The 13,307-nt window shown below is 38.8% G+C and overlaps 1 protein-coding gene across 5 annotated transcripts in view; it reads right to left on the bottom strand.

Moving 5' to 3' along the window:
- Positions 1-5,673: 5,673 nt before the first annotated feature.
- Positions 5,674-13,307, bottom strand: part of DAP3 (death associated protein 3) — a 32,320-nt gene continuing 24,686 nt past the window's right edge. For 4 of the 5 annotated variants that reach the window (XM_058539392.1, XM_058539390.1, XM_058539394.1 and 1 more), the window contains 7 exons: positions 12,611-12,741; positions 11,602-11,682; positions 11,357-11,515; positions 10,724-10,783; positions 9,563-9,652; positions 7,009-7,126; positions 5,674-6,056 (listed from right to left, as the gene is read on the bottom strand). In XM_058539392.1, coding sequence (XP_058395375.1) covers positions 5,971-6,056; positions 7,009-7,126; positions 9,563-9,652; positions 10,724-10,783; positions 11,357-11,515; positions 11,602-11,682; positions 12,611-12,741 — 725 coding nt within the window. In that variant the 3' untranslated portion in view covers positions 5,674-5,970. The remainder of the gene's footprint in view (positions 6,057-7,008; positions 7,127-9,562; positions 9,653-10,723; positions 10,784-11,356; positions 11,516-11,601; positions 11,683-12,610; positions 12,742-13,307) is intronic. The other variant, XM_058539391.1, reaches the window with a different exon arrangement.

Below are 13,307 nucleotides of genomic sequence, written 5' to 3'. Positions count from 1 at the left end.
GCTCTGACCTTTTGCCAGTCTTCCTCTATTTTGTATGTGGGTTGCCGCCACAGCATGGCTTGATGAGTTGTGTAGGTCCACACCGGGGATCTGAACCTGTGAACCCAGGCCACTGAAGTGGAGTGCGCCAAACGTAACCACTATGCCACTGGGCCAGCCCCTTTTTAATCAATTTTAATAGTATTTTCAAAGAACTAAATTTTTGTTTAAGTTTTGAGTTTAGTATTTTCATTATCATTTAGTTTGAATTACTTTCTTATTTCTATTATTTTTTTCTCTGATGGATAGGCACACCTGAAAAGTATTTCTTAATTTCCAAACACATGGGGATTTTCTACATATCTTTTTGTTATTGATTTGTAGCTTAAATTGCATTGGGATCAGAGAACATGGTGTGTAAGATTCAAATTCTTTGAAATTTTTTGACTTCTTTTATGGTCCAGTGATAGTCAATTTTTGAACAGGTTGTATGTGTGCTTATAAAGAATGTATATTCAGAGGTTTTTTGGTTTAATTAAAAATAATACTTTCATTAGGACAAGTTTGTTAATCATGCTAGTCAAATCTTCTATATTCTTACTGATTCTTTTGTCTCTTCTATCCATTACTGAAGTATATTAGTTCTCCCAGTATGACTGTCTATTTCTCCTTGTTTTTTGTCAGTTTTTATTTTCTTAGGCTATGTTATAAGGGCATACTACTTTACAATTGTTTTATCTTTCTTCTGAGTTGAACCTTCACTGATCAAGAAATCCCTCTTTTTCTCTAATAATGCTGTTTTACCTTAATGTCCTCTGTACTTTGATAGCAATATAGATGAACCAGCTTTCTTTTGGTTAGTGTTTGCACAGTGTATCTTTTTTGACTTTATACTTGCAACTTTAGATTTATCTCCTGAAGACAGCATACACCAGAAGCAAACACCAAGATGGGATCATACACGCAAGTGCTTTATCAGAGAAATACCTGTGAGGGAATATCAGGAAGAAACCAGAGGAGGCTGGGAGAGCCATCAGACCATGATGAAGGTATGAACCCTGCAAAGAATAGAGGGAAGGAAGAAGTCTGACTGCAGTTTTTTTTTTTATCACCCTTATTGAGGTATCATTTATATACAATAAATGATATTGAGGTACCATTTACATCCATTTTAAGTGTACAAAGATTTTGTAAATATCGAGTTGTACAATCATTACCACAATTCAGTTTTAAAACATTTCCATCATCCCCCAAAGATTCTTCCTCTGTGATTAAACACTATTCCTACACCCTAACACCAGGCAGCCACTAATTTACTTTTGCCTTTATAGATTTGCCATTTCTGGACATAATCATACAATATGTGGTCTTTTGTGTCTGGAGTCTTAGCATAAGGTTTCTGAGGTTCCTTGTATGTTGTAGCATGTATTAGTATTTTGCTCCTTTTTGGTTATCCATTTACAAGTAGATGGATAATGGATTAGTTGCACTTTTTAGTTATTATGAATAATGTTGCTGTGAACAGTCTCATGCTGCTTGAACACAAGTCTGTGTGGACATGTTTTCATTTCTATGGGGTAGATACCTAGGGGTGGAATTGCTGGGTCATGTGATAACTCGATGTTTAACATTTTGAGTAACTGCCAAACTGTTTTCCAAAGTGGAAACGTTTTGGACACTTTATATGTCCGTTAGCAATGTGTGAAGGTTCCTATTTCTCCACATCCTCCCCAACACTTGTTATTGTCTTCTTTTTGATATATAGCCATTCTAGTGGGTGTGAAGTGGTACATTATTGTGGTTTTGATTTGCATTTTCCTAATCACTAGTAATGTTGACCATCTTTTCATTATCTTGTCAGCCATTTATCGTCTTTAGAGAAATATCTATTCAAATTGTTTACCTATTTTTAAATTGTGTTGTTTATCTTATTAACGAGTAATAGGAGTTCTTTATATATACTGAATACAAGTCCTTTATCAGACATATGGTTTACAGATATTTTCTCCCAGTCTATGTATGGCTTATCTTTTTTTCTTAATGGTATTTTTTGTAGACTAAGTTTTAAATTTTGATGAAGTCCAATTTATTAAGTTTTTCTTATATGAATTACATCTTTGGTTTCATATATAAGAAATCTTTGCCTACTTCTTACACTTAGGCCTATGATCCATTTTGAGTGTCTGATGTGAGGTAAGGGTCAAAATTCATCTTTTTGCATGTACATATCCAATTATCCCAGCACAATTTGTTGATTTTTTCCCCATTAAAATGCCTTGACATCTTTGTTGAAAACGAATTGACTATAAATATAAGGGTTTATTTCTGGACTCTCAGTTTTGTTCCATTGACCTAATGTCTATCCCTTTGCTAGTGCCACACTGTCTTGATTACTGTAGCTTTATATTACATTTTGAAAATAGGAAGAGTAAGTCCTCCCAATGTGCTTATTTAAAAAAATCATTTTGGCTATCTTAGGTTCTGTTTATTTCCATATAAACCTTATGGTCAGTTGTCAATTTTTGCCAAAAAGTCTACTGAAATTTTGATGTTGATTGCATTGAATTTATAGATCAATTTGGGAAGAATTAATATTTTGACACTATTGAGTCTTCCAATCCGTGAACATGGACTGTCTTTCCATTAATATAGATCTTCTTTAATTTCTCTCAATAATATTTTAGTTTTTGGTGTTCATCTTATACTTCTTTTGTTAAAGTTGCTAAGTGCTTTATTTTCCTGCTATTTCTTAATTTCATTTTTGGATTTTTCATTGCTAGTATAGAGAAATACAATTGGTTTTTGTATATTAATCTTGTATCATTGTGACCTTGCCAAACTTTTTAGTTCCAGTAGATATTTCTTAAGGTTTTCTATATACAGGATTATGTCAACTGAAAATAAAGACAGTTTTACTTGTTACTTTCCAAGCTGGATTCAATCCCGTTGAGTGATGAAGAGAAGCCCCAAGAGACCAGCTGTGCAGCAGGTTTAGCATGGAGATGATAAAAATTGGTGCATGAGAATCAGGTCTGCAGTAGAAGGATCTTAAGAAAAAGAGAGGACTAGATAGGGTAGATTACAATAGAGTATTTGGAAAAAAATTAAGACTCCATATTTAGGGGCTGGCCTGGTGGCGCAGCAGTTAAGTTCGTTCACCCTGCTTTGGTGGCCTGGGGTTCGCAGGTTTGGATCCTGGGTGTGCACCAATGCACCGCTTGTCAAGCCATGCTGTGGCGGCGTCCCATATAAAGTGGAGAAAGATGGGCATGGATGTTAGCCCAGGGCCAATCTTCCTCAGCAAAAAGAGGAGGATTGGCATCAGATGTTAGCTTAGGGCTAATCTTCCTCACAAAAAGAAAAAAAAAAATAAAAGAATCCATATTTAGCAAATTACAAAGGTAATTAGGTAATTCTTCAATAAGGATTTTGTACATAAATTATGGTGTAGCCATACAACTTACTATTCCACATTCAATTAAGGGAATGAGGTATATTGATTATGAGTTTAGTCTTCCAAAGGTGGAAGCCAGTTTTCCAGCCTCATTTGCAGCTAAGGATCAGGTTTGCCAATCAGATGCAGGTCCTGGCCAGGGAAGATCTTCTGGTAAGGATCAGAGCAGCAGCATCTTGCTTTTTTGGGAGGCAGCAGCACTGGAGTTTCTGGGGTCTAGCTGCCACTGTCATTAGCATAGACTGCAGTGCCGATGTTTGTAAGTAGCACTGGTGACATTATCACAGCACCTTTCTCCCCTGTTGTGATTAGGATGTTGTCTGTGGCTCTTGAGCTTGGGACACTGTCACTCTTGAAGGTTCTGTGTGCTACTTAATTCCTTTTCTTTTTAAATTACTTAAAGCAGGTACTCAATTTATAAGAAAGAATCCTGATTGATAGATACAATTTCCAAGATATGTGGAAATACCAAGGTATAGAAGAGTACACTTTTTAAAAAAAATGCATAGTGTTTGTATAGAATTTTATCTCTAGAATTTGGTAACAGAAGTTGCCTCTAGATAAGGGAGCTGAGAGGAAAGAAAGGACCTGATTTTCCATGATATATGTTTACTTCTAGTTTGAACTTTGTAACACATAGATGGCAAAAATAATTAGAATAAAGGCATAGTAAAGCCACTGAATGACATCAACTAAAGGAACTGCGTGATAGGTTGTGTTTGGAAAGCTCACTAGGCAGTCTTGTGAAAGATGGACTGGAGGGAGGAGGCAAGAGTGGTTGGGGGCAGAGAAACAAATTAGCAAATGATTATAGTAACTCAAACAAGAAGTGATGAGGTTATGAGGGCAGTGGTAGTAAGGATGGAGAGGAGGAAAGTTTGAGCTACTGAAAAGATAAATCTCAAGGCTTGACTATCCATATTGGGAGGTGTATCAATCAGAGTTCAATCACAGAAGCAGAACCGTATTAAAAGGGATTTGTTAAATGGATTCAAGCTTTCCAATTGTGGAGACTGGTTAAGCAGTCTCTGTAAGGCTGTTATCTTTGAGTCTGATGCTAAAACATCAGTCTAGCTAATCCGACTGGGGATTAGGTCAGGGGTGGAAGTTCTATTTCTGATAAGGAATCCTTGAGGAGGTGGTGTGGGGATAGGGGAAGCTGGCTCTCTAGTGAAATAGCTGATATACATTCACAGACTGTCTTCCTCATAGTAATTTTTCAAATAAAGCATTATAAAACCCAAGTTATAAACGGTAGCTACCTGCTGTTTAATGGGTACCTACTATGTGTAAGATACTTTACATATATTACATGATTTAATTCTCACAAAACTCCTTAAAGGTTGGCATTATCATCACCATTAGATAAGGTGAAATTAGAAGGAAATAGGCTAAGAGACCCTAAGACAGATAGCTAGCTAATCAAGTTGCAGATCTGGGACTCAAACTTCTGACTCCATACCAACAGCCTGGGTATGGTGAGAGAATTAAACTCTACTGGGGCCGGCCCCGTGGCTTAGTGGTTAAGTGCGCAGGCTCTGCTACTGGCGGCCTGGGTTCGGATCCCGGGCACGCCCCGATGCACCACTTCTCTGGCCATGCTGAGGCCATGTCCCACATACAGAAACTAGAAGGATGTGCAACTATGACATACAACTATCTACTGGGGCTTTGGGGAAAAAAAAAAAGGAGGAGGATTGGCAATACATGTTAGCTCAGAGCCAGTCTTCCTCAGCAAAAAAAGAGAAGGATTAGCATGGATGTTAGCTCAGGGCTGATCTTCCTCACAAAAAATAAATAAATAAATAAATAAATAAACTCTACTGAAGTTGTTGCTATTTTCTCAAATCTCCCAAAGATGGTACTCAGATAGTACTACTCTATATGCATTAAAGATAAACTAATTCATTACATACAATGTATGCTGTAGGGGTTTAGTACTTAATTTTTCAGGAACCTGTAGAAAGGGGCTGTACACAAGGCTGCCAGACTCAGCTGGCGTTTCAGTAAGGTTCTCAGGGACCACCAATAAAAGTATAAATGGGAAGTGAATGGTAAGCGTCTGGCAAGGAGAAGGTAAGCTGTGAATCTCAATCTCCTGAATTGAATATAGTCTGGAAAATAGAATGACTGGAAATTTCTGTAGAATTTAGTCTCTTCAGACCCCCAGCAAGCAGAATGCCAGAGAAATTCAATTTGGCCAATCTGAAGGCTCTTTCCATCTTATACATTTAACAGACTTAAGAAAGATACTTAATTTAATTATAAGGAAAAGATCCATGATTATTTCAAATGTGAAAACCACATCTAATAAACTGATATTAGTTTCAGGAACAAGAGGACATCTTATTGCCATTACAGTCACTTCATAAGGAACCCATTTCAACGAAGGTTGGGAGCTGACTGCAGTCCTGTCCAAGCCCAGGAGTCCAGGGGCCTGGCTGCTCCTCTTGCGTACTGTGGGACTTCCCCATCTGCTTGGGTCTGGTCTCTTAAAGGAAATGTCCATTGTCTTCCACGCGTGTTGTGACAATGGCTTAGAGGTAGGCACAGAGCCGCTCCAGCTGCCCGGGATTCATATTACTTAGGAATAGTAGCTCCTTTTTCCCATCTTCTGTATGAGCTAAAATGGAGTCAAACACAGATGATTGGCAGTTTTCTCCTGCAGCATTGTGTTACCCAGAAAGTTCTGTAGTCAGAGGCTACATTACCCAGATTATGTTCTGATGTAATTAGCACTCTCAAGAGACCTCACTTCTAGATCCTTTATCCCAATAAACTATTATTTTTTCTATGGATAATTTCCCTTATTGTCTTTACTCCTCAATCCAGCATCTATCTCTCTCTCTGTTGCAAGAATATCTTCTTGACGTTAAGACTTTGTCAAATCTTCCAACCCCCTTAGAAATCTCTCCATTGTGCCTCCCAACCCACCATGCTGCAGCTGCTTTATACTCTTCCCTCTATTCCTTTAATAACCTATTCCAATTGCAGTTAATTCTCTATTACCTAGTGATAGTACAGCCTTACTTTTCCTCTACATACCCCCAGGCGCCCCACACACCCAGAGCTCAGAGTGGTAAAATGAATAGCTGGAATCCTTTCATATACATATACTAGGACAGGTATAGCACGGATTTGGTTTGGTGCTGGGGTAGCCTCACACACAGTATCAATTATTCTGTGGGTGTCCTAGCACATGAGTCTCTCAATTGAAGTTTGTTGAATGATGAATAAATGCAACAATGGGAATGTGGCAGCAACCTAAACACCTGGAAACTCTGCCCAATGGCTGGGCTTAGTCTGGCCTCCTCTTTTAGCATGAGTATCTTACTCTAGAGTAATATGAGAATTCAGGGAGAGATACAATGTCTTCTGTAAATTAAACCTTAACCACCCCCCACCCCCACACCTTTCCGTACCATCTAATCAGCCAGAAAGAAGTCAAGATAAAGAGAAAAAAGATGAAATAGAAATTACAGGCTGCTGCTGAGGGAAGAAGAGATCAAGGCTCTGACTCAGTGGGACTCTTCTGTGAGCACAAAGCCCTGATTGGAAAAAATTAAACAACTGACCTTTCTCATGTTGAAGCCAACTGTTCTCCAAATAATACTGAATACAACTTTCAAATTCCTTTGGGTTATAGTTGGAAACCAGGATGGGAATAAAGGGATCCAGGGCATCAAATCCTTCCTGGAGAAGAAAAAGGATAAAGATCCAGTATTTGTTAAAGTGACAAATCAGCAGAGAGATCAATGTTATTTAAACACTTTGAGGGCACGGTCTCTGCGTTTTTTCTATTCGACTCTACTCCTCACTCTCTGGCTGCCCTGCCTTATACAGGGCTCTGCACAGAGTGGCTGGCTATTGTTGCTCTATACAGCCACAAAGATTATATTTTAAAAAGAGATAATGCTTGAGGGGAGGATGCCAGTTATCTGAGTGTGTATATACATAAGCATATATATATATATTTTTAAATTCTTCTTATGGTTTTGACTTCAACAGTCAACAACAGTTTTGACAGCTCATATACTCAAAAACAGAAAATAAACAAAATTAACAAGGATGGGGAAATAGACCCTAAATGGAACATAAACTGAAACAAATGAATCAATCAAACTGTATTTTAAATTCCAAACATAACAGTGAAGGGAGGAGGGAAACTAACCCAAGAGAACTTCTGAACAGAGTATTTGGACTAAAGACCCTTAGGCTAAAGACAAAAACTACTCTAAACAAATACGGCACTCTAGTTCACAGCTTCTTTTTTATAGAGTCAAGGGTTGGCAATTCTGAAACTACTTCTACTATAATCTAAGATTGAGCTAATAAGTAAATATAGTGTGGATAATGAGAGCAGATTTCTTATTGTTGGAGACGAGGGTTACAAATATGGAAAGGGGGAAAGATATAATGAATGCTGTGACGTTAGCCTCGAATTGGAAGTGTCCGTATGAACTCATAGTTTTTTAATATAAATAAACAGATATAGATGTGTATGGATGTATATATATAAACACATACATGCATATACACGTATGCATGTATATATGAGTATTACATATATCTATTTATTAACGCTGCTGGAGGGCCTAGAAAAAGTGACACCCTAGTAGCAATAAGTACACCTAGCACTCAGGTCTTGGTTTCTAAATACCATTCTCCTCTAAAATGAACCAAGGATCCTTGGAGAAATGGCTGATTCTAAGGACTGGGGCACGGAAAGTACAAGATGAGTCTGGAACATGTTCTTGTGCCAAAAATTAAGAAGTGCTTAAAGAATGATGGGGACATGTTAAAAGGACATAGAAACCAGCCTGAAGGGGCTCCTACTCGCCAAATCTGGGATAATTTAAGCACCAAAATAAATAATGATAGTAAAGATTTAGAACCATTAAATAAGAATCCACATGTCCACGCTGAAAGAAATAAATACATAAGGGAGAAAAGAATGTTCTTACATATAACAGAAAGCCAACTGATACATTTAGAAGAAATGATGGAGCTAGAAAATATCCATTTTGAAATTATCATAATAATTGATTTAGAATAACTGAATCACCAATGGATACTAAAACTAGTAAGGGGAACTTTGAGGAGTAACAGGATATATACCTAGTCTCAAAGTATATCTCCATAAGATCCTTACTCATTACAAAAGGAAAAAAGTAACTGTACTGAGAAGAAAATAGGTGCACACCATCTGAACTCAGTGTTTTTAAACTGAGTTTAAACAGTGTTTAAAAACTCAACGTTTTTAAGTTAACGTTGCCAGTAATAGGAGAAATAGGTTTCATGTGCCTCCTGATACTATGCACTGAGAAGACACAACATCACTTCTGAAGATTTATTTATTTATTTTCCCCTCAAAGCCCCAGTAGATAGTTGTATGTCATAGCTGCACATCTTTCCAGTTGCCGTATGTGGGACGCGGCCTCAGCACGGCTGGAGAAGCGGTGCGTCGGTGCGCGCCTGTGATCCGAACCCCGGGCCGCCAGCAGCGGAGCGCGCACCCAACCGCTAAGCCACAGGGCCGGCCCCACAACATCACTCCTAACATCACACAGAATCAGCAGAAAACTCCATAAAAGAACCCATAAGATAATTGGCATGGACTCTTCAAAAATAGAAATACAAATATTAAGGTTATATAAAAGACGAGGACTGAAGAACTGTCACAGGTTAAAGGAGACTAAAGAGACATGATAATCGAATGCAATGCATTATCCAGGACTTTCTTTTTCTGTAAAGGATATTGGGATACCTGGCAAAATCAGAATAAATTCCATAGATTAGGTAACAGTATTATATTGATGTCAATTTCCTGATTTTGACAATTGTGCTGTGGTTATATATTAGAATATCTTTGATTTTAGGAAACACACATTCTTTAGAGAAACAGAGGCATTGTGTCTCAGGTGACTGTCACATAATTCAGAAAGAAAAAGATAGGGAGAGAAGAATAAAACAAATATGGTAAAGTGTTAACATTTTAGGAACCTTGGTGAAGTCACACCAGAATACAATTTTTCTCCGAGTCTGAAATTATGTCAAAAAAAAAAAAAAAAGATATCTCTTTAGACAGAATGACTATCTAAGGGGAAACAAATTTTGCAATGATTTGACCTTTCCCAGCAACTCCTGGGGCAGATAGGCTTTCCGGGGCTTAAAGACAGATCCAGTCTGGCTCAGAGTCAACACAATGGCGCCTCCGTGCTGGAAGGAGAAAAAGCTGAATTAGAAAAAACTGAAAAAGAAAAATGTATTATTATCATCCGTAGATTTTTTTTTTTTTTTTTTGCCATGCAGTGGGATGGCAGTGTGGTCTAGCACAGTTAAATGGAAACTAAATTGGTTATTAGTTCTAGATTTGGATCTGACAATAAATTGCTACATGATTTCGAATTCATCAAAATCTTTTCCAAAGCTGATAAGAAGATATAAAAACACTTTGAGGGTGCACACACTCCGCTACTGGTGGCCTGGGTTCGGATCCCGCCTGTGCACCGACGCACCGCTTGTCGGGCCATGCAGAGGCGGCATCCCACACACAGCAACTAGCAGGATGTGCGACTATGACATACAACTATCTACTGGGGCTTTGGGGAGAAAAAGGGAAAAACAAAAACAAAAACAAACGGAGGAGGATTGGCAATAGATGTTAGCTCAGGGCCAGTCTTCCTCAGCAAAAAGAGGATTGGCATAGATGTTAGCTCAGGGCTGATCTTCCTCACAAAAAGAAAACAAAACAAAACCCTTTGAGGGGCCGGCCCTGTGGCATAGCGGTTAAGTGCGCGTGCACCGCTGCTGGCAGCCTGGGGTTCAGATCCCAGTTGCGCACCAATGCGCTGCTTGTCAAGCCATGCTGTGGCGGCGTCCCATATAAAGTGGAGGAAAATGGGCACAGATGTTAGCCCAGGGCCAGTCTTCCTCAGCGAAAAAGAGGAGGATTGGCATGGATGTTAGCTCAGGGCTGATCTTCCTCACAAAAAAATTAAAAAAAAAAATAAATAAATAAAAGAAACCACTTTGAACAATTGCAAGCAAAGTAAAATTATGCCAATATTTAAATAAAATGGTTTTGAATAAGCTTACTCTAGTCAAGTGGAAAGATTGGAAACCAAATACATATATTTTAATCTTGGTCAAGTTTTGGGAATTAATAAGATATAAGAACTTTCTGTCTATAAAATTAGAGACTGGAAAGTGTTAGCAATGAAGCAGTTGAACATCTTTAAATGAAAATACATTTCTTTCTGAAATGTGTTAGGCATCATATGCACTCACCCAATCATTTTTCACCATTTTCCTCAGGTTGTAAATGAGTGCTAGTTCCTCTGGGGCAATCTGCACATTGGTCAATGTGTGAGAGAGGAGGAGGGGGGTGGGGGGAGAGGGAGAGAAGAGATCATTACTTCCTTTGCCTGGATGCTCCCCTGAGACAACTGAATTGACAACAACTAAAAAATCCTCAACTACTACATAGTACTTGAAGGTACAACCTCTGAGACAGGCTACACAGCTGCTGGCCCTAAAACTGCCTTGCTTCTGCAGATTAAAAACAGTCACTCAAGGAGAAAACACCCACTGCCCCAAACCACCCCTTTCCTTGATGCTTCTGATCTTCTCTGCTCAGACCACATAGCCTCATTTTGAAAAGAGAATAGAAAGAAAAAATTGACAAAGAAAGAAAACGTAGCTTCACGCTCTTTTCAAAATACTCTCCCTTAGTTTTCAATGGATGGTCGAACTCGGCATCACCTTCTCCTTCTGATGCTATTTTCAATATACATCTTAATTCAAATACTCCTAGTGCAAGAAAATATATTGAGTCGTCTACAAGGCTACATCCCAGCCTACATAGTATATGATGATACCAGAAATCAGAGAAACCAGAAGAGAGAAACTCAGTTTTCCTACCGGGCTTTTATCTTCTTTTTTCAGTGTGGTCCTTCCCCAGAGAGCATTGACTCCATCCACTGCCACCAGGAGGTGAAAAATACCCAAAGAACTTTGCCTCTTTAGCTCTTTGAGCACAATTCCAACTGCATCTGTGGCGTTCCTCACCCGCATTATGCCCTGTAAAGAAAGAGAAACAGTGGCTTATAGTCCTAGAAGAGGCCTTCTCTGGTTATGACACGGTACACATTCAGTGTCTTTTATACCTGTTCAACTACTTCTCCCAGAGGACTGCCTTTCTCAGTGCTTTCTCGCTTATTCCAGACATACTTCTCTTGAACTTTTATCTAAAAACAAAATAAAAACCAAAAAAGGCTACTTAGCCTAAAGATGAACCCATCCCTAGCCGAGAAGGTAGGAGTCTAAGGTTGTTAGGAGTCAGTTTTAATCTATTTTTTCAAGCCCTGTAAGAGACCTCAGTACGGAAGTGAATGCTTTCTAGCCCATTTATGCCTGGAGCTTAAAAAGGGATGCTGGGGGCTGGCCCAGTGGCGGAACGGTTAAGTACGCGCGCTCCACTGCGGCAGCCCAGGGTTTGCAGGTTCGCATCCCGGGCGTGCACCGACACACTGCTTGTCAAGCCATGCTGTGGCGGTGTCCCATACAAAGTGGAGGAAGATGGGCACGGATGTTAGCCCGGGGCCGATCTTCCTCAGCAAAAAGAGGAGGATTGGCCTGGATGTTAGCTCAGGGCTGATCTTCCTCACCTAAAAAAAAAAAAAAAAAAAAAAAAAGATTCTGACTAAAAAGGTCCAGGATGAGGCCTTGGCATCACATTTTTAACAAGCTCCTAGGTGATTCTGATTTACATCAAGAGTTGAAAACCCCTTGCCTAGAGATTGTATCCAAGAATCATTAAAGAATAATTTTACCAATACATTTCTGGTCCTGAAAAAGATCTTACGTGGAGAAAATTATGTAGTTGAAAATGTGCTTTAGAGGATTTGAGGCTGTGACCTTGGAAAAGTCAGTGAATCATTCTGGACTTCACTTTGCTACCCACAAGAGGGGAATTATTGCTGCCTCATTATCTCACATGGATAAATGAGTTTGAGGTTGTGAGCTGTGAGTAAAATGTATGGAAAAAAACCCAAATGGTATAGTTATTCCCAACTACAATATCAGTTCTCCATATTTTACTGGGACTCAGGGCACAAAGAAGATTAAAAGCTATTTAAAGACTGTCCATCACCAAACTTCTGGGAGTCTAGTCACCTGACTCAAGAAACGTTCATTTGCAGTTTTGAAATTCTTCAGCCAGATGGAAGCCTCTAAAGGTTGATCGAAACGCTGTTTGTTGTAAGTGGACTGCAGAAGATCCCGGCAGTTTTTCACCCAAAGATGAGCTAAAAAAGAGCACAAGAAAACAAATTAGGCAGGAACTGACTGTAATCAACTCAAATACTCTATGCCTTTTTAAGTTATGAGAAATGACTTTAGTTTCTCATATGTATTTTTCCTACAGCCTTCTTGATTCAGAGGTTTACTTTTTTGCCTGGTCCCTCTTAGATTAAACATATCATTACAGTTAATACACAAGGCATACCAAGTGGATTAAAGGTCAACTGAGCTTCTTGGCAGTTTTTAAAGACAGAAAATGTAGATGCACACAACACTGAACAAAACAAGGATGGATATATGCAAAGTTTGGAAGTTTAACTATTTAAGATCCATGTGACAACTCCAGAATGTTGATAAATAGTACCACAATTATGGGTATTCAAAATTGTTGACTGATGGCAATAAAGCCTATGGTGACCTCTAAGGCGGGAGTTTATGCTCTTGGGCATTACACATCAAAGTGAGGACTGCTGGGCCCAAATCCTTCATGCTTATTATCAAAAAGCTCCAGGAAGCTTTTAGCTCAATTTTCTCCTGTTGCATTTACTTCACCTTGCAACCTGCTTGTCAG

The sequence above is a fragment of the Diceros bicornis genome, chromosome 4, assembly GCF_020826845.1.
Source record: "Diceros bicornis minor isolate mBicDic1 chromosome 4, mDicBic1.mat.cur, whole genome shotgun sequence".
NCBI classification, from domain to species: domain Eukaryota; kingdom Metazoa; phylum Chordata; class Mammalia; order Perissodactyla; family Rhinocerotidae; genus Diceros; species Diceros bicornis.
The sequence above is the reverse complement of the archived record's forward strand: the minus strand, read 5'-3'. Positions and strand labels throughout refer to the sequence as shown.